This window comes from Microtus pennsylvanicus, chromosome 5, assembly GCF_037038515.1.
Source record: "Microtus pennsylvanicus isolate mMicPen1 chromosome 5, mMicPen1.hap1, whole genome shotgun sequence".
NCBI lineage: Eukaryota > Metazoa > Chordata > Mammalia > Rodentia > Cricetidae > Microtus > Microtus pennsylvanicus.
The window spans coordinates 83,335,475-83,355,216 of record NC_134583.1 but is presented as its reverse complement, the minus strand read 5'-3'; the positions used below and the strand labels follow the sequence as shown (position 1 = coordinate 83,355,216).

General features: G+C 47.9%; 2 protein-coding genes across 3 annotated transcripts; both read left to right on the top strand.

Moving 5' to 3' along the window:
- Positions 1-1,751: 1,751 nt before the first annotated feature.
- On the top strand, positions 1,752-8,239 carry LOC142851032 (uncharacterized). 2 transcript variants are annotated; one of them, XM_075974922.1, is made up of 2 exons: positions 1,752-2,296; positions 7,567-8,239. In XM_075974922.1, the coding sequence occupies exons 1-2, from the start codon at positions 1,752-1,754 to the stop codon at positions 8,237-8,239; spliced, it is 1,218 nt and encodes a 405-aa protein (XP_075831037.1). The 2 variants fall into 2 exon arrangements, with proteins under 2 accessions (XP_075831037.1, XP_075831039.1); XM_075974924.1 differs by lacking the exon at positions 7,567-8,239 and having other exon boundaries at positions 1,752-1,857; positions 1,963-2,588.
- Positions 8,240-17,074: 8,835 nt separating this feature from the next.
- On the top strand, positions 17,075-17,893 carry LOC142851031 (uncharacterized). The gene is made up of 3 exons (XM_075974921.1): positions 17,075-17,192; positions 17,250-17,525; positions 17,598-17,893. Exons 1-3 carry the CDS (start codon positions 17,075-17,077, stop codon positions 17,891-17,893), a joined length of 690 nt encoding a protein of 229 aa, XP_075831036.1.
- Positions 17,894-19,742: the final 1,849 nt, after the last annotated feature.

Below are 19,742 nucleotides of genomic sequence, written 5' to 3'. Positions count from 1 at the left end.
GGAGACCTCTGGGGCCTCTCTGACCGACAGTTCACAAGCAGCTATCTCAGGCCAGCCACCGGGATTTTCATTTAATAGGCCATGCCTTCAGGGAGCAGATTGTTCATCCATGCTAAGTACTTCTGTTCAAATACCTTTTTTTAAAAAAAAAAAGCGCATGCGTACACACACATGCACATGATGAATTTCTTTACTTATTGGAGGAGTGTGTGCATATGTGTTATGGCAGATGTATGGATGTCAAAAGACAACTTGCCAGAATCAGTTCTCCCCTGCTACCATGTGGGTGGGTTCCAGAGATCAAACTCAGGTCATCATGATTCCAACAGATGAGGAAAAAATAATAGCAAAAAACTACAAATGAGGTTGCTTCCAATTAAGAATCTGCTAGATGGCAAGAGAAACCATTTTCAGAGTGAGGATATACTTGCAGAATAAAAGAGAAATATTATCAGCTATTCACCCAGTAAAACTTAGCATCCAGAATATATATAAAGAACTTAAAAAGTAAACATCAAAGGGTGGGAGAGATGACTTAGCGGTTAAGAGCAGAGACCTGGGTTCAGTTCCCAGCACCCACGTTCACAAACTGTTTGTGCTCCAGTTCCTGGGTGTATAGTACCAGTTTCTGACTTCTGTGGGCCTGTGCATGTAATACATGCAGGCAAGCATCCATATATACAAGATAAAATAAATAAATCAAAATGTGAACATAAAAATAGCAAAGAGTTCAATCAACAAATGGGAGAATGGACAGAATAACCTCTTCAAAAGAGGTACAGGTGCCTAATAAATACATGGGGGCTAGGGAAGTCGGTGCTGCATCAGGAAACGTAAATCAAAACTGCATTGAAATTTCTCCTTATCCCAGTCACAGTGGCTTCTATCAAGAAAAGAAACCAAAGAGGCTGGCAAGGACGTAGCAGAAAAGGAACCCTGCACACTATGAGCGGGATGTAAATTAGTTCAGACACCATGGAAGTCAGTCCTCACAAACCACAAAAAAAAAACCCTGAAGTTCCAGGGCATTTCAGACCACAGTGGGCTGGAGAGCTGGGAGAACAGACAGTGGGCTGAAGGAAAGCTGAGTTCCAGAGGGCAAGGGTAGAAAAGGAGGAGAGAAAGGAGGACTGTCCCATAAAAACAAAACAAACAACAAACATAACTCCTGGGTGAGGGCGGCAGCTGAGAGAGGATGAGGCAGATCCAGCCGAGGAGGAAACAGGGGTGTGAAAGATTCTGAGAAGCCTGTTGAGCAAGGGGCCTGAAGAAAACTCATGCTAGAATTTTCTGCCCTGAGACATAGAACAGCCCCTCAATTTTGTCCAATTTAAATGAAGAGCCAGCAGAACTCAGGGCTTCCATCAAATAAGGGAAAGGAAATGAATAAACAAGTAGAAAGTCCACCATGCCGTGAGACACCCAAGCTGCAGGGCGCAGGGGAAGGGAGAATGAAGCTCTTCTATGCCCAGGAGCACGAGACCCTGGGGAGCCAAGGCCTAAAGATCTGCAGAAAAACCACTGATGTGGAGGAAGTGGGTCACAGGACAGAGCAATGTTTATTACATTGCCATAGAGCTGTGCTAGAAGAAAAACAAAGAACAATCAGGAAGTGATCATGTGCAGCCTCACACCTGACCCTGGGCAGGGATATAAAGGACCCAGGCTCAGGAGGAGCCATACCTACACATACATCTTCCCTCTCTATCTGCTCCTCTGACCTACTCCATTCTCAACCAAACACCAGAACCATGAGCTGCTGTGGCTGTTCTGGAGGCTGTGGCTCCAGCTGTGGGGGCTGTGGCTCCTGCTGTTGCAAACCTGTGTGCTGTTGTGTGCCTGCCTGTTCCTGCTCCAGCTGTGGGGGCTGTGGTTCCTGTGGGGGCTGCAAAGGAGGCTGTGGCTCCTGTGGGGGCTGTGGCTCTTGTGGGGGCTGCAAGGGAGGCTGTGGCTCCTGTGGAGGCTGTGGTTCCTGTGGGGGCTGCAAGGGAGGTTGTAGCTCCTGTGGAGGCTGCAAGGGAGGCTGTGGTTCCTGTGGGGGCTGCAAAGGAGGTTGTAGCTCCTGTGGGGGCTGTGGTTCCTGTGGGGGCTGCAAGGGAGGCTGTGGTTCCTGTGGGGGCTGCAAGGGAGGCTGTGGCTCCTGTGGGGGCTGCAAGGGAGGCTGTGCTTCCTGTGGAGGCTGCAAGGGAGGCTGTGGTTCCTGTGGGGGCTGCAAGGGAGGCTGTAGCTCCTGTGGGGGCTGCAAGGGAGGATGTGGCTCCTGTGGGGGCTGTGGTTCCTGTGGAGGCTGCTGTCAGTCCAGCTGTTGCAAGCCCTGCTGCTGTCAGTCCAGCTGCTGCAAGCCCTGCTGCTCTTCAGGCTGCGGGTCCTGCTGTCAGTCCAGCTGCTGCAAACCCTGCTGCTCTTCAGGCTGCGGGTCCTGCTGTCAGTCCAGCTGTTGTAAGCCCTGCTGCTCTTCAGGCTGTGGGTCCTGCTGCCAGTCCAGCTGCTGCAAGCCCTGCTGCTCTTCAGGCTGTGGGTCCTGCTGTCAATCCAGCTGCTGTAAGCCTTGTTGCTGTGCCCCTGTGTGCTGCCAGTGCAAGATATGAGGCTCCAAATGTAGATATCTAAGGCCCCCTGCACCCAATTTATCTGAGGTGCCCATGGCCATAGATCAGTCCCCCAACCCCTAAGATACAAGCATGAGCTGCTGAAAGAAAAATTATGATTAAAGATCCTGTCAACCCTGAAGCATCAATAAATAAACATTCCCTCACTGGCAAATCTTCTTTTGTGGCTCCTTTCTGTCAGAAAATATTCACCACGTCCCTGCACTCCAGCTCTGCCCTCTCTTTGCATTCTTGCTCTCACCACTCTTCACAATTAGTCCCCCATTTGTTTATTTGAGGTCACAGGCTGCCCAAGTCAGAGGTAAACTGAAGCATGTCCATTGCACAGAGCTCTGAGTAGAGACAGGGACACCCAGTGAGGACAACAGCAGACATGTTGGGTGATCACTGCAGGACAGATGTGGGTGAGCTCGGGGGTGCTGATGGGATCCCGGGGAAGGACAAGAAAACACAAGGATGTACACAAACCAACCCGGGGGAATGCATCTAAAGCCATGTTTGAATGGAAATTCATGGCCTCAAAATGCATGTGCAGAAAGAATATAATAGGCCAGGTTTCCCCCCTTTAAAAACCTTCGAAAAGGGGGGAAGGAACAGAAACCAAAAGTGCACAGAGACAGTAACGGGTATTGGGTCCCAGCTAATGAAACTGACATGAGACATTCAAAATCAAATAATAAAGCCAAGTAAATGAACATGCCTCGTTGTACTGAATAAACTGAAAGGCGAGAAAAACTATAGAAATTTGATTTCTAAGTAAAAATTTCCCCCTAATTCTGGCAGAGTGGTTTTACTGATTTCACTAATAACCTTTAAGTCTTTCCAGAAAACTAAAGGGGGGGGCACTTCCAAACTCAGCCCTTGAACTAAAGAGTTCAGAAGAAACAAGGAAATACAGACTTGTCTTTGGAACACAGGGGCTGGGGATAGGGCTCAGTAGTTAACAGTGCAGACTGCTCTTTCAGAGGACCCAAGTTCAGTTCCCAGCACCCACATCAGGAGGCTTGAAACAACATGTAACTCTAGCTTCAAGAGATCTGACGCCCTCTTCTGGACTCTCCGGGGCACCTGCATTCATGTATACATGTACATATAATTTAACAACAACAACAAAGATGATGATGATGATGATGATGGCTGCTCAGCAGTAGAGCGCTTGTTGCTCTTCCAGAGGATCTCAGTTCAGTTCCCCATACCCATGTCAGGCACTACACAACTGCCCCTAATTCCAGCTCCAGGGGATCAACACCCTCTATTGGCCTCCAAATGCACTCCACACACACACACACACACACACACACGTGTGTGTGCATAATTAAAAATCTTAAATAACAATAAATCTTTAAAAAATATTTAAATTAAGATAAATTTAAATTTTAAAAAAGAATACCACAGCAGGGAAGATCTACTCCTGCTAAAATTCATGAGCAAAGTAAAAGGAAAATGAGTTATTTGCATAAACTGAAAATATCCCCCTATAAATGTACTCTTTGGGGATTGTGTTTCTCTTTCTTCCTTCCTTCCTTCCTTCCTTCCTTCCTTCCTTCCTTCCTTCCTTCCTTTCTTTCTTTTTGGTTTTTCAAGACCGGGTTTTGCTGTGTAACATTCCTGGCTGTCCTGGAACTCACTCTATAGACCAGGCTAGACTCGAACTCACTGAAATCCACCTGCCTCTGCCTCCCAAGTGCTGGGATTAAAGGCGTGTGCCATCAGCACCTGACAATGTACTCTTCTTTTTAAATTAAATTTATTTATTTATTTTACATCTGGACTGCAGTTTCCCCTCCTGCCCTCCTCCCAAGCCCCCCTTCACCTCCTCTCCACCCCCTCAATCTACTCCTTTGTTTCTGTTCAGAAAGGGGCAGGCCTCCCATGGGTATCAGCAAAGCATGGCAAATCAAGTTGCAGTACAACTAACCATCTCTCCTTATCTTTAGGCTGGGTAAGGCAATCCAGTATGAGGAATAAACTACCCAAAACGTTAGGGACAAGCCCTGCTCCCATTGTTAGGAGTCTGATAAGTGGACCAAGCCCCTCAACTGTTGCATATATGTAGGGGCTTAGGTCGGTCCCATGCAGGTTCCCTGGGTGTTGGTTCAAACTCTGTGAGTTCCTATGAGCCAGGTTAGTTGTTTTTGTGGGCTTTCTTGTGATGTCCTTGACCCATCTGGCTCCTACCATCATCCTTCCTCCCTCTCTTCAGCAAGCTCACCTAATGTTTGACTGTGGATCTCTGCATCTGTTTCCATCAGTTACTGGATGAAGGCTCTCTGATGACAAGTGGGGTATGTTGGGAGCTATTGGGGGCTGTGGACCCCCGGACCCTGAATTCTCTGTGAGAGGCTTATTTTTCTGGTGCTTGCAGCTGCTCTGAGCAAAACAACTTGTTTTCCTCTGCTCTGAGCAGCCTGCAGCTGCTCTGAGCACGAGACCTTGATGGCAGTCTGGTGGGTCTGCAGCTGAAAGATCCTGAGAGCTGGGGCGTTGCCAGAACACTGTATAAGTTGCCCCTGAGCACAATAAACTTGGCATTCTTGTATCATGATGACCTGTGACCATGTCTCTCTCTGTCTGTCTCTGTCTATGTGTTTTTAAGTCTCTAGCTTAGTTCCCGGCTCACGTACTGTCTTGTAGTGGCACAGGTGCTACAGGACCATTTGACTTTTTACAGGGGTAGTCACCAATCTCATCACAGAAGATGGCCAGTTCAAGATATTTATCCATGGCTCAGCCATAGAAGGCTAGGCTCACTATCAAAAGTACAAATATATTCTTTACCATAATGATATCTGTGGTGCCACCAAATCCATTATGCCTCCTAGTGAAGGCTGTTGTTCTGTCCCTTCTTCTTTGAAAGTAAATTAAACGTAGTGACCCCCCCCCCCCCAAAGAATCAAGTGAGGAAAGGGGAGGAAAAACATCATTTTATGATGAGAGAGTTTGGACAGCCACAGTACCCCTAGGCCCAGCTTGCTGTCACCAATGAAACCCCCAAGACATTTGTTTGTAACCCACCAACCATGGCCCACTCTAGGCCCTCTACCTGCACAGGTCTTAGAATAGGCATGCCTGTTGTATGAGCCCACTTGTTTGTTTCCCAACCACCCAGCTGCCCAAACTCCCAAAATAACCACACAGAAACTATATTATTTAAATCACGGCTTGGCCAATCACTTAAGGGTATTGCTAGCTAGCTCTTACATCTAGTATTAACCCATTTCCAGTATTTTATATTTTACCATGAGGCTTGAGGCCTACTGGCAAGGTTCCAACACCCAGCAAGGCTACAGGGCTTCTTCCTGACTCCACCTCCTTTTCTTCCAGCATTCAGTTTAGTTTTCCCTGCCTAGCTCTACTCTGCCCTATCACAGGCCTAAGACAGTTTCTTTATTAACCAATGGTATTCACAGCATACAGAGGGGAATCCCATATCACATGCCCCCCTGCAGATGCTCATTCTCTAAAGGGTGACAACTGAGTAAAGAGGACTGGGCCAACATGAGACACACATAAAACCATGTATCTGGGGGGTCAGGCTGTGTGCAGTTCCTCCACCTGTGTCTGGGGGGTCAGGCTGTGTGCAGTTCCTCCACCTGTGTCTGGGTGGTCAGGCTGTGTGCAGCGCTTCTGCCTGTGTCTGGGTGGCCAGGCTGTGTGCAGCGCCTCCACATGTGTCTGGGTACTCAGCTTGTATGTAGTTCTTTTGCCTGTGTCTGAGTGGTCAGCCTGTGTCCTCCGCCTGTGTCTGGGTGCTCAGCCTGTGTGCAGCTCCTCCACCTTGGAGGGAAACTCAAGCTTGGAGTAAAAGGGCAGCATTCCATCATAGGGTGAGACAGTCTGCCAGGATCCAACTGGAGGTCCTGCCCCAAACAGGAGTGGATACTGGGAGCTCACAGCCCAGGCATTATCTTCACAAGACAGCAGTTGTAGTGCCTGGGTTGACTCTTCCAAAAGAAGTCTGAGAACACCTATATCATAGCTCAACTTTGTTGTCAGAGGTTTCTGTCCTGCCTGGTTCCCGCAATCATTAAGTCCCAAAGAAATCACACAGAGGTCTACGTTAACTATAAACTAATTGGCCCATTAGCTCAGGCTTCTTATTAACTCTTTTTTTATTTTTAATTTATTTATTTATTAAAGATTTCTGTCTCTTCCCCGCCATTGCCTCCCATTTCCCTCCCTCTCCCCCAATCAAGTCCCCCTCCCTCATCAGCCCAAAGAGCGATCAGGGTTCCCTGCCCTGTGGGAAGTCCAAGGACCACCCACCTCCATCCAGGTCTAACTCTTATAACATACATTAGCCCATTATTCTTGTCTATGTTAGCCACATGGCTCAGAACCTTTTTCAGCAGGGCAATCACATCTTGCTTCTTCTTGTGGCTGGACAGGACTGGAGAGGGAGCTTCCCTCTTCCCAGAATTCTCCTGTTCTCATTGACCCGCCTCTACTTCCTGTCTGGTTGTCCCGCATATACTTCCTGCCTGGCTACTGGCCAATCAGCATTTATTTAAAACATAATTGACAGAATATAGACAATTGTCCTGCCCCACAACTTCATATCCCCTCACATCCAGAACAGGAAGCACATGAGTTTCCATTTTGGAGGCTGCTTTACAGGAAATTCTGTCAACACAAGTTAACACAACTTGTACATCAACTTGAAATGAAAACAAACAAGATTTCCTTGGGGGAAATGGCACAAACAGGAATCAGGAAGTTACCATAAGCAACTTCACACCTGACCCTGGGCAGGGATATAAAAGCCTCAGGCTCAGGAGGATCCATACCTACACATTTCTTTCTCTACCTGCTCCTCTGATTTACTTAATTCCCAATCCAATCCCAGAATCATGAGCTGCTGTGGCTGTTCTGGAGGCTGTGGCTCCAGCTGTGGGGGCTGTGGCTCTAGCTGCTGTAAGCCTGTGTGCTGCTGTGTGCCTGCCTGTTCCTGCTCCAGCTGTGGGGGCTGTGGCTCCTGCGGGGGCTGTGGCTCCTGTGGGGGCTGCAAGGGAGGTTGTGGCTCCTGTGGGGGCTGCAAGGGAGGTTGTAGCTCCTGTGGAGGCTGCAAGGGAGGCTGTGGTTCCTGTGGGGGCTGTGGCTCCTGTGGAGGCTGCAAGGGAGGCTGTGGCTCCTGTGGGGGCTGTGGCTCCTGTGGAGGCTGCAAGGGAGGATGTGGTTCCTGTGGGGGCTGCAAGGGAGGCTGTGGCTCCTGTGGGGGCTGTGGTTCTTGTGGGGGATGCAAGTCTAGCTGCTGTCAGTCCAGCTGCTGCAAGCCCTGCTGCTCTTCAGGCTGCGGGTCCTGCTGCCAGTCCAGCTGCTGCAAGCCCTGCTGCTCTTCAGGCTGTGGGTCCTGCTGTCAGTCCAGCTGCTGCAAGCCCTGCTGCTCTTCAGGATGTGGGTCCTGCTGTCAGTCCAGCTGCTGCAAGCCCTGCTGCTGCCAGTCCAGCTGCTGCAAGCCCTGCTGCTCTTCAGGATGTGGGTCCTGCTGTCAGTCCAGCTGCTGCAAGCCCTGCTGCTCTTCAGGCTGTGGGTCTTGCTGCCAGTCCAGCTGCTGCAAGCCCTGCTGCTGCCAGTCCAGTTGCTGCAAGCCCTGCTGCTGTGGCCCTGTGTGCTGCCAATGTAAGATCTAAGGCTTTCCAAGAACTAACTGTACCTATTCCTTAACACCTTGAAGCCTACCCTCTTTGGAAGCTGGGTGACTATAGTTCTCATGCTCAAGGCTTCCTTTTCCAGCCCTTGATGGGAAGGAGCTATCACTGCCATCACGCTTCCCTTAGAGGTTCATGTTGTAACTTAGTCCCCCCAGATTCTTTAACTTCTCTTTCTCACATTCCCTAGTATGTCTAACCAGGCTTTGCCAGCACCAAAATGATTCTGTGAAGATCTGAAATGTATCCAAGAGCTTTAAATAAACTCTCTTCCCACTAGTCTCAGTCTCAGAGTGTTCTGTTTCTATTGTTAAAGTGATCATCTTCCCCAGATCCCCTTCCCTAATAGGTCAATGCCATTCATGCCAAGTTGTCATTCATAAAATGTGTTCTACTAATGTGTGGTGCACGAGGAGTGTATGGCTGTATGAATGAGCCACGCTCCTAGAATGTTAAGGGCTTCAGAATGGTATCCAGAGGTGGCTGATTTTCCCCACCATAGGTAAGGCTATCAGTGGAAGAAGTACTTTGCACCAGACCATGTTGAGGAAGGAGTCTAATTGGTTTGTGTGCCCATATATGCACCAGAGTGAGGGCCAGGCCCAGGAGATGAAGAAGTGCGACCAAAATCACTTGCTCTCCTGAAAGGCTCAGGGAAGCGAAAATGAAATTGTGTCACATCAGAAAGCAATTGGGGAATGGGATCTGGGGAGGTTGCGTGGTGGTTTGAAGGAAGCGATCCTCCATGGGTTCAGATGTTTGAATGTTTGATCCTCTGGTTGGTGGCACTGTTATTGTGGGCGTGAGCTTTGAGGTTTTAGAGCCTCAAGTCAATCCCAGTTTGCTCTCTCTGCTTACAGTTTGTGTCTCGAGATAAAAGCTCTCAGCTTACTGCTGGCTGCAATGCTTCTCCACCATTATAGACTCTCATGGCTCTAGAAGTGCGAGCCTAAATAAACCCCTCCTTCTTTCTGTAAGTGGCCTCGGCCATGTTGTGCTATGACAGCAACAGCCAAGTCCCATACACAGAACCCAGAGCTGTCAGTCATTAGAGCAATGCAGATCAAAACCTCAGTGAGAGGCTGGTTCTCACTGCCTCGGATGACTGCTCGCGAGACAGAAAGATGTCAAGTGTTGTTGTGGAGAAGTCAGAGCCTCGTGTGTGGCTGATATGAGTTAAAAGCCATGCGGCCACTTTAAAAGACAACCTGGCTCTGAAAAAGCATGGGATAAAACCGGAACTGCTGAACATAGCGGACAATGAGGACTGCTGAGAACTCAAGAACAATGGCAATGGGTTTTGATCCTACTGCACGTACTGGCTTTGTGAGAGCCTAGGCTGTTTGGATGTTCACCTAACTAGACCTGGAAGGAGGTGGGAGGTCCTTGGACTTCCCACAGGGCAGGGAACCCTGACTGCTCTTTGGGCTGATGAAAGAGGGGGAGTTAGTTGGGGGAGGGAGGGAAATGGGAGGCAGTGGCGGGGAGGAGACAGAAATCTTTAATAAATAAATAAATAATAAAAAAAAAGATAACCTGGCTCTTTCCAAGTGTTAAACGCAGAACTTAACTGTATGACCCAGTGATTTCGACTCTTGGGTGTTTACCAAAGAGAGGTGAGAATACACATCACAGAAGAACTCATGGTAGGGGCTAGAGAGATGGTCCAGAGGGTAAGGGTGTGCACCGCTGCTGCAGAAGACCCAGCACCCACATTAGGCAGCTCACAATCATCTGCAATGTCAATCCCAGGGGCTCAAACCCCCTTCTGGCCTCCATGGGCACCAGGCATGCATGTGATGCAGATACACATGCAGGAAAAACATCCATACACGTGAAAATTATTTTCAGTATTAAAGAAAGTTACAAAATGTATGTTGTGGCTCGATGCCTTTAGGAACATTCAGGTCTGATGATGAGTGGTGGGGGCATCGCTCTCACACAGCCCAAGAATGCCAGTTCTCATCTCAACAATGCCATTTCCACACTCCAGACATCAGCAGGGCAGACATGTAGGTATTGGTCTTTGGCTGGGGCTACTAGAGATATAGGTCAGAGCCTCAGATTTTACACTGGCAGCACACAGGGACACAGCAGCTGGACTGAATGTATCCTGTCTTCTTCATCAGGTGGCCCTAGGAGAGTTCCTCACACCCTCTATCTCCAGCTCTGCAGTTCCCAGAGTTAATAAACACCCTCCTCACAGTCTGTCTTCAACACAATTCTTTTCTTAGCCTGTTACATTCATTGTCTCCACACCCCTCCTCTCTGCAAGCATCTCTGTCTGTGAACCTTCTGAATCTCAGATCATACAGTGAAGACAAGATAGAAAGACAGAGGACCCTGAGGGGACACAGCAAGGGGAAGAAGCCTGCCTCTTGAGTCTGATTAAGGTCTCACCAGCTGAGAGTCAATAACCCTGACACAATTAACATTTTCTAAGAATCTCACAAGACTATCTGCTTCTGTGTTTAGAAAAACAACCTAAGTTCCACACAGCCTTTCCCGATCTCCGATGGTCCTTAATCAGCGATCCCCTGCAGGTGCACATGCGATCTCCTCTCAATTCCTTCAGCAACCTTTTAAAGTTAATAACTTTGAAACCCAGAAGAATCTTCTATTTGACTATTGTCAAAGACTATGAAGTGGACTCTTCCTGCAGAAGCTATGCCCCATGCTCTAGAATGTGTCCTATTTGCTCTCTGAATACCTCACTTCCTGTTACTCCCCATACTTAAATTTATGCCAGAAATCTTTTTGAATACACTTAACTCGGCTTCATGTAAACTCATCCTAGAATTTCTTCCTTTGTACAAAGCCAAAGACTTGGTTTTCTGTGAGTGGAAGCCTCTAGGGAGCAAAGGGTCTTCACGAGTGCTGGTGGCAGCTCTGGGCTGTGCCTCCTGAGCTGTTCAGGGAGGGCAGAGCACCTGACACTGGTGCAGGGGTCACTCGGCTAACTGTCATGGGTGACATAACACCACTTCTCATGTGGTGGCAGCTGATATGCCCAGGTGTTTCGGTGTGCATTTGGGGCCAGAGTGGCCTGACAGATGAGGGATGGGGAAAGTACATAAAGCAGACACTGCAGGGAGGGTGTCTCTCAGGTCCTGAGCTAGTGATGTCCCCGCCCCCAGTCTTCCCTTTTCCTTTGTGTTTCTGACTGAGAAGCACCACACTCCAGCCACCCTACAGCCCTATAAGCTGCACGATTTCCCTGCCCCCAAAGGCTCTGGAACATTCCCAGGCTTTGCTGGGGAGTTTAGGTTATTGTCCCACGTACAGAAAGATGAAATATGTTGCTAAACACCTAGAAACTCACCCCTTCCCAATTCAGAGTCCTTTCACCCCCACTTGAGCTCTGCCTTCACTCCCTTTTGGTGACACTGTGGGAAACCCTTCCTTCCCCGTAATGTGTGTGTGTGTGTGTGTGTGTGTGTGTGTGTGTGTTTCCCTAATGAGTGTCCAGACTGGGCACCTTGTCCTTAGACCTTAGAGAGTTTTTTTTTTGAGTCCCATCCAGCTCTGTCTTGGGAGGTCTGGGGCTATCCATTAAAGGGACTCTGACATAACTTTCAGGGCCATTCCACAGCAGGCTTGTCTAGACAGAACAGTGAGGGGATTGAAAAGCAATCAGGTCACTGCCTCTAGATGATGTTTTGCATAAACACTACAAGATGTGATAATTGTCCAAGTAAGTGATTTATAGCTTGTTTTAAATTTAAATAAATTTATACTGTAGAGTCTTAATAAAAACCCATAAAGAGGCTGTTGAGATGGCTCAGTGAGTAAAGGCACCTGCTGCCAAGCCTGACCACATGAGTTGGTGGACTTCAAAACCCATGTTGTGAAAGAAGGAACTGACTCCTGCAAGCTGCCCTCTGGCATCCTCACAGACACTGGGGTATCTGTGCACAGACATACACCCATAAGCACACATGGTAAACGACTCTAACAAAAGAAAAACCCATAAGGAAGTTCATGCTTTCCTTGATTAAGCCTAAAAGAATCTTCTTCCTGGAAATGGTCAGAGAAGGCATTTCTCCCAGGCAGAAAAGGATGAGGCTTACTTGGTCACTCCTATTCAGGTGTGTATTGAAAATTTCTATGTCAGGCTTACAGTTTGGTGGTTACCCCAGTCCTTACCCCCAACTCAAAGGGGAACCTTATCTGGAGCTGCCCCTTGCACAAGGACAAAAATTGGTTTCAAACAGAAACACATGAAAACTCAGGAGACTGTATAGAGGACGGCAGTGTATGCCTGCTCCTCCACAGGCTAGAGTCAACAATTATACCATCCAAACCACGGTCCAGCCGACACATGAGCTGTAAGCTGCCAAGGCACCCAAGCCACAGCTATGGCCATAAAACTCTGAAAGGGGTCTGTGACTGTGTCAGCTGTGATATAGGTCATATTACTTCCTCTAAGTAAAGCAACCTGCTGGTCAAGCCAAATGAGAAGATCAGGACAAAGATAGAATCAGTGGTGTTGGCCACCAGAGCTTTTCTGCAGCCTGAGGGATCAGCAGCTTCTTTCTCTAGGCATTGGATATATAGACAAGGCAGGTAGTGGACTCACAAGCTGCCATACCAGGTCCTTGGAACCAGGATAGGAACCTTGGAACCTGTCCAGAGAAGACGAGGACATACCAGGTCACAAATTCTCAGCTTGAAGCTGAGGTGTACTAGCTGAGCTTTCATACTGGATTTGGAGTCACCTAGGAGACACACTTCTGGTGTGTCTGTGAGGGCATTTCTAGAGTGGCTTACCTGAGAAGGGAAGACCCGTCTTTAGTGTGAGTGGCATCATCCCTTGAGCTAGGGTACCAAACTGAAAAAAGAAGGTAAAAGGGAGAAAGTCAGCTGAGCCCAGCATTCACCTGCTTTCCAACTGTGGATGCAGTGTGATCAGCATCCTCAAGTTCCTTCCCACACCTTCCCTACCATAACAATGGACACTGTCCTCAAACAGGGAGCCAAAACAGACTCTTCCTCCCTGGGTTGCTTTTGTCAGGCCTATTGTCATGGCAATGAGAAAAGCAATGGATGCAGGAAGCACATCCTCAAGCTCACCAGCCACTCTAACACCCCTGTCCCAAGATGAAACCAGACCAATGCCCCGCCAACAGGACCCTTTGCCTCACAAAGTCAACCCAAAGCACACCTGGGCCCACAGGGGAAATGAGACTAGTCCTGAGAGAGGAGATGAGTACCCAAGTGTTGTTCTTGTCACCAGCTAGAGTCCCTAGAGTAGGAACAGGAAAGGATGGCCACGGGGAAGAACAGACAACTCCATCTGTGGAGATGGAACGCAGTAGGTAGAGTTTAAAGCCCATGGGGCTGCCCGTCAGGGTGAGCTGGACACATGTGTACATTCATGTGGAGGCCAGAAGCCTTCCTTGGGAGCCATCCACTTTGTTTTCGAGACAGGGTCCCTCCCTGACATGGAGCCCACAAATTTAACTAAACTGACTGCACAGTGAGCCCCAGTGATCCTATGTCTCTGTCTTTAAGAGCTTGCAACTCAGCTTTTAATGTGGATTGACTCAACCCTGGTCCTTCTGTGTGTCTAATAAGCACTTTACCAGCTGAGCCCTCCCCACAACATCAAATGAAAGTCTTCCAAAAGTATTCCTACCATCAATCGTGACAAGATGGTGTTGTGACTCCTAGGTGGACAGCCACAGGGTGGTCATGATACAGGTCATGATACAATGCATTCTGCAGAGTTCTGCTCAGGTCATAGACTTTGAAAATGACAGAACGTGAGTTTGTTTCAGAGACTGACTTCGGAATAATGCAAGTCATATATGGTATGTCCTCAAATTTGAGAATGATCCTAAAACTTCACAGTTATCAATGATGAACTATAAACCTGAAAAATATCTTTGCTGTTAATGATTTTTAAAAATACAACTTTTGGGACTAGGGAGATGGCTCAGTAAGTAAGGTACTTGGGTTGCAAGCATGAAGACCTGAGTTTGACCCCCAGAACTCATGTTTTAAAAAAAAGCTGGGCATGATGGCACATTTGTAATCCTGGCACAGGAGAGGTGATGTCTTAGTTAGGGTTTTTTATTGCTGTGAAGAGACACCATGACCACAGTAATGCTTACAAAGAAAACATTTAATTGAGGTTGGTGGTCCATTATCATCTTGATGACGAGTGGCGTGCAGGAAGATGTGGTGCTGGCTACATCTTGACCAGAAGGCAGCAGGAAGTTGACTGACAGTCACACTGATTGGAGCTTAAGAAGAGAGACCTCAAAGACGGCCCCCACAGTGACACACTTCCTCCAAGACTGCACCTACTCCAAAAAGACCACACAATCTAATAGTGCCACTCCCTTTGGAGGGCATTTTCTTTCAAACCACTGCAGGTGAAGACGGGCATATTCCAGGGCCTTATTGGTCATGCTTGCTGCATGGCAAGTTCCTGGCTAGCAGAAGACCTTAGGCTCCAGCTTCACATTTGTTACTATGACAAAACACCCTGACAGCAAGTGGCTTAGTGGAGCTCACAATTCCAGATTACAGTCTGTCCCTGCAGGGAAGTCATAGGGCTTGTCACAACTAGTGGCATCATGCCCACAGTCAAGAACCAAGATAAATTAACCCCTGCTTACCTGCCGGCTTACTTGCATTAAACTTGCTTCCTCTGCTCTTTCTAAGAATTCTTTTAATTGCATTTATTTATGTGTCTCTGTGAATATGTCTGTGAGTGGATGTACAGTACCCATAGGCCAGAGAGGGTGTCAGATCCCTTGGATCTTGTAGGAGGTAGGGGGCTGCTTGTTCTTCTTGGCTGCCTGGCTGGCTTTGCCCTGAAATAATCACATAGAAAGTGTATTAATGAAATCACTGCTTAGCGCATTAGCTCTAACTTCTTATTGGCTAACTCTTACATCTTAGTTTAACACATCTCCATTAATCTGTGCATCACCACGAGGTCATGGCCTACAAGCAAAGTTTCAGCACGTCTATTTCTGGTGGCGGTGGCTCCATGGCGTCTCTCTCTCTCTCCCTCTCCCTCTCCCTCTCCCTCTCCCTCTCCCTCTCCCTCTCCCTCTCCCTCTCCCTCTCCCTCTCCCTCTCCCTCTCCCTCTCCCTCTCCCTCTCTCTCTCTCTCTCTCTCTCTCTCTCTCTCTCTCTCTCTCTCTGCCTTCTTCCTCCCAGCAATCCCTTCAGTTTTCCCTGCCTACCTAAGTTCTGCCCTAAAACAGGCCAAGGCAGTTTCTTTATTCATTTATGGTAATCACAGCACACAGAGGGGACTCCCACATCAAGATCTGAAGTTACAGCCCACCTAGCGTGGGTGTTAGGATCCAAATTTGTTTCACGTGTCTGAGCAGCAGGAGCTCTTAACCACTGAGCCATCTCTCCAGCACCTCTGTTTCTACACTCTTACACAGCTCCGGACTCTCTGCCTAGGGAGTGGTACTGCCCACAGTGGGTTGAGTCAGTTAACTTCATTAAGACAGTTCCTGATAAACATGCCCATAGACTAGTCCAAGGTAGACAGTATTTATTGAGACTCTCTTTCCAAGTGATTCTAGATTGTGTCCATTTGGCAATTAAAGTCAACCTTCACACTTGGTTTTAAAAAAAAAGTGTAAGAGCCTAAGGAATGACACCTGAGGTTGTCCTCTGGCCTCTTACACACATGCACACAAGTGCAGGTGCACACACATACACAGACACTCACACATGCCTACACACACACACATACACGCACACACATATACTTATATATATACATATATATATATGCTTACACACACATATACACACTTTCGGGAGCTGTGTTAAAAGAAATACTGAGCTATGCTATAATTATCAAAACTCTAGTGAAGCTCCACTAGAGAGAGGCAGTCAGTTGCCCTGATATGCTCTGGTGAGAGCTGAAACCAACGAGCAGGGTGCCGTGCACTGAGAGACTACACAACCATGGACCAGGCATGGGGAGGGCCAATGCCAGAGAGACTGAACGCTGCAGTGCATGCCAGGGTCTTATAATGCATGCACAGCTCCCAAACCAGGGCAATGCTGAGGTTAACCTCCCTGGACTAGTAAGAAGAGTGGGAACCAGGACTGGAAACTTAGATGGCCCTGGAAAATAGGGCAATACAGTGAGATACTCTTGTTTTTTTTTTTTTTTTAAAGGGACCATTTGTTGCCTAATATTCTACTTTTTTTTTTTTTTTTTTTTTTTTTTTGGTTTTTCGAGACAGGGTTTCTCTGTGGCTTTGGAGCCTGTCCTGGAACTAGCTCTATAGACCAGGCTGGTCTCGAACTCACAGAGATCCACCTGCCTCTGCCTCCCGAGTGCTGGGATTAAAGGCGTGCGCCACCATCGCCCGGCCAATATTCTACTTTTTAAACTAAGTTGTTATTGATAACATTGAAACATTAAAATTAAATAGTGGGATAACTCTCACAAGGGAAATCTGGGAGTGATTCCTTGATCCTTCATGACACATGATCAAATGTGACTGGCTTTAAAAACAAGAAGCAACACAGCCAACACCCCACCACCACCCAGGACAGAAAAAAGCAATATGAGGAAGGAGCTAAATTTAGAAACCTAGGGCAGTGTATGCTGGATCGGAACTAACAGGGTCTCATGGCTCTGCAAACAAACAAATACCAGCTTCAGAGAAAGGGCACAAGCAGGAACCAGGAAGTGACCATGTGCAGCTCTGCACTTGACCTGGGCAGAGATATAAAAGCCCTAGGCTCAGGAGACTCCATACCTAACACCTCTCTCTTTACCAGACTTACTCTGACCTCTTCCATCCTCAGCCAAATACCAAAACCATGAGCTGCTGTGGCTGTTCCGGAGGCTGTGGCTCCAGCTGTGGGGGCTGTGGCTCCTGCTGCTGCAAGCCTGTGTGCTGCTGTGTGCCTGCCTGTTCCTGCTCCAGCTGTGGAGGCTGCAAAGGAGGCTGTAGCTCCTGTGGGGGCTGTGGCTCTTGTGGGGGCTGCAAGGGAGGCTGTGGTTCCTGTGGGGGCTGTGGTTCCTGTGGGGGCTGCAAGGGAGGCTGTGGTTCCTGTGGGGGCTGCAAGGGAGGATGTGGTTCCTGTGGGGGCTGCAAGGGAGGCTGTAGCTCCTGTGGGGGCTGTGGTTCCTGTGGGGGCTGCAAGGGAGGATGTGGTTCCTGTGGGGGCTGCAAGGGAGGTTGTAGCTCCTGTGGGGGCTGCAAGGGAGGCTGCAGCTCCTGTGGGGGCTGCAAGGGAGGTTGTAGCTCCTGTGGGGGCTGTGGTTCCTGTGGAGGCTGCAAGGGAGGCTGTGGCTCCTGTGGGGGCTGTGGCTCCTGTGGGGGCTGTGGTTCCTGTGGAGGCTGCTGTCAGTCCAGCTGCTGCAAGCCCTGCTGCTCTTCAGGCTGTGGGTCCTGCTGTCAGTCCAGCTGTTGTAAGCCCTGTTGCTGTCAGTCCAGCTGCTGCAAGCCCTGCTGCTCTTCAGGTTGTGGGTCCTGCTGTCAGTCCAGCTGCTGCAAGCCCTGCTGCTCTTCAGGCTGTGGGTCCTGCTGTCAGTCCAGCTGTTGTAAGCCCTGTTGCTGTCAGTCCAGCTGCTGCAAGCCCTGCTGCTCTGGGTCCTGTTCCTGTGGGCCTGTGTGCTGCCAGTGTAAGATTTGAACGGCTGACCACAGGCTCCAAGAGACTCCAGCACATCCTGGATCATATGTAAGCACCCAATGTTCCAGGCCAAAGCCTCACCTCTGGCTCCCCAGATTCTGAAGACCTTCTCTTGCTTGTCACCCCATTTTCAAATCCTACAACTCGGTTGCTTTGTGCAAGATGTTCATCTCCACCTCCACGTATAGCATAGGCTTTAACTGAGCCTGTTCAATCCCCAGGCTAGTCGCTGGTATGCTCACACAACTGCCACCTGTCCCATCATCCCTGTACCTGGCCTGTGCTAATAAATAAATAAATAAATAAATAAATAAATAAATAAATAAATAAATAAATAATAAATCTTAGCTCTCATGCTTAAAATCTATATTTAAAATGTTTTTAATAAGTCATGACTCTGTTTTGAGAAGCCTATACTCACATTCTTGTTTGTGTGTATGTGTTTTAAATCTTTATGTGTGCTGATACTGTGTTTGGGTTGAAGGCTGTTGGGCTGGCCGAGGGGTCAGTGGTGCTAGTGAGAACAGAAGAACAGAAAAGAGGCCTCTCTGATCCACCTCAACTATTTCAGGTGGAAGGAAACATTAGTGATTTCTTTTTCTTTCTCTCTTTCTTATTCCACACTATCCCCAAATTTTCTTATTTTTAGTCTTTATTTTTTCCTCTTCCTTTTCTCTTTTTAAAATCTGGATTTTTTTTTCTTTCCCAGTCCCAATATTTCCCTTTTATCCCATTTCTGTATTTTATTGTTTTGCCTTTATTAAATTTATATCTTTTGGTGTATTCTGTGTGTACGTGCTTACTGTTAACTATTTAGGGTTTTTCCTCTTTCTTTCTTTCTTTCTTTCTTCCTTTTTTTTGAGCCAGGGTTTCTCTCTGTAGCCTTGGATGTCCTGGAACTCTCTCTGTAGACCAGGCTGGCCTCAAACTCACAGAGATCCATCTGCTTCTGCCTCCCGAGTGCTGGGATCAAAGGCATGTACCATCACTGTGTGGCCTTGTTAACTGTATTTTACTGTATATGTACATATGGTTTAATTTGATGTTGTGGCTGTAGCTTGTTTTCTCTCTTGAGTGGTACTGGAGATTAAGCCCTCAAGAGAACGCTGTGAAGAGGGACTGGAGAGATAGATGACTTAGAGGTTAAGAGCCCTGACTGATCTTCCAGGGGACCTGGGTTCAATTCCCAGCACCCACATGAGGTCCACAACTGTCTCTAGCTACAGTCCCAGGGATTCCAAGGCCTCTTCTGTCCTTCTCAGGCACCAGATGCATGTGTGATACACATACATACATGCACTCAAATCATCCATCCTCATTAAAACAAATAATACAATAAAATAAATGTAAGTGGAAAAGTTAGCCATCCCTACAGATGCACAAATCTCAACACAGAGACACAAAATGCAAGACCACAATGACTCTTCTCAGAGTTCATAAGCCTTCAGAAACTGGATCCAGTGATACCAAAATGGACACAAGATCAGGTGTTCTGGCTAGTTTTATGTCAACTTGACACATACTCTAGTCAGTGTAAAAGAGGGAACTTGAATTGAGAAAATGCTTCCATAAGTATTGAGCGAGTTTTCTGTCCTACCGGGTCCTGTAGTCATTCAGTTTCAAAGAAATATACAGAGGTCTACATTAATTATAAACTGATTGGTCAGGCTTCTTATTAACTCTTATATTAGCCCCAAATTCTCGTCTGTGTTAGCCATGTGGCTTGGTACCTTTTACAGCAAGACAGTCACATCTAGCTTCCTCTGTGTCTGGGTGATGACTGCAGACTGAAACTTCCCTCTTCCCAGAACTCTCATTGCCCCGCCTCCACTTCCTGCCTGGCCACTGG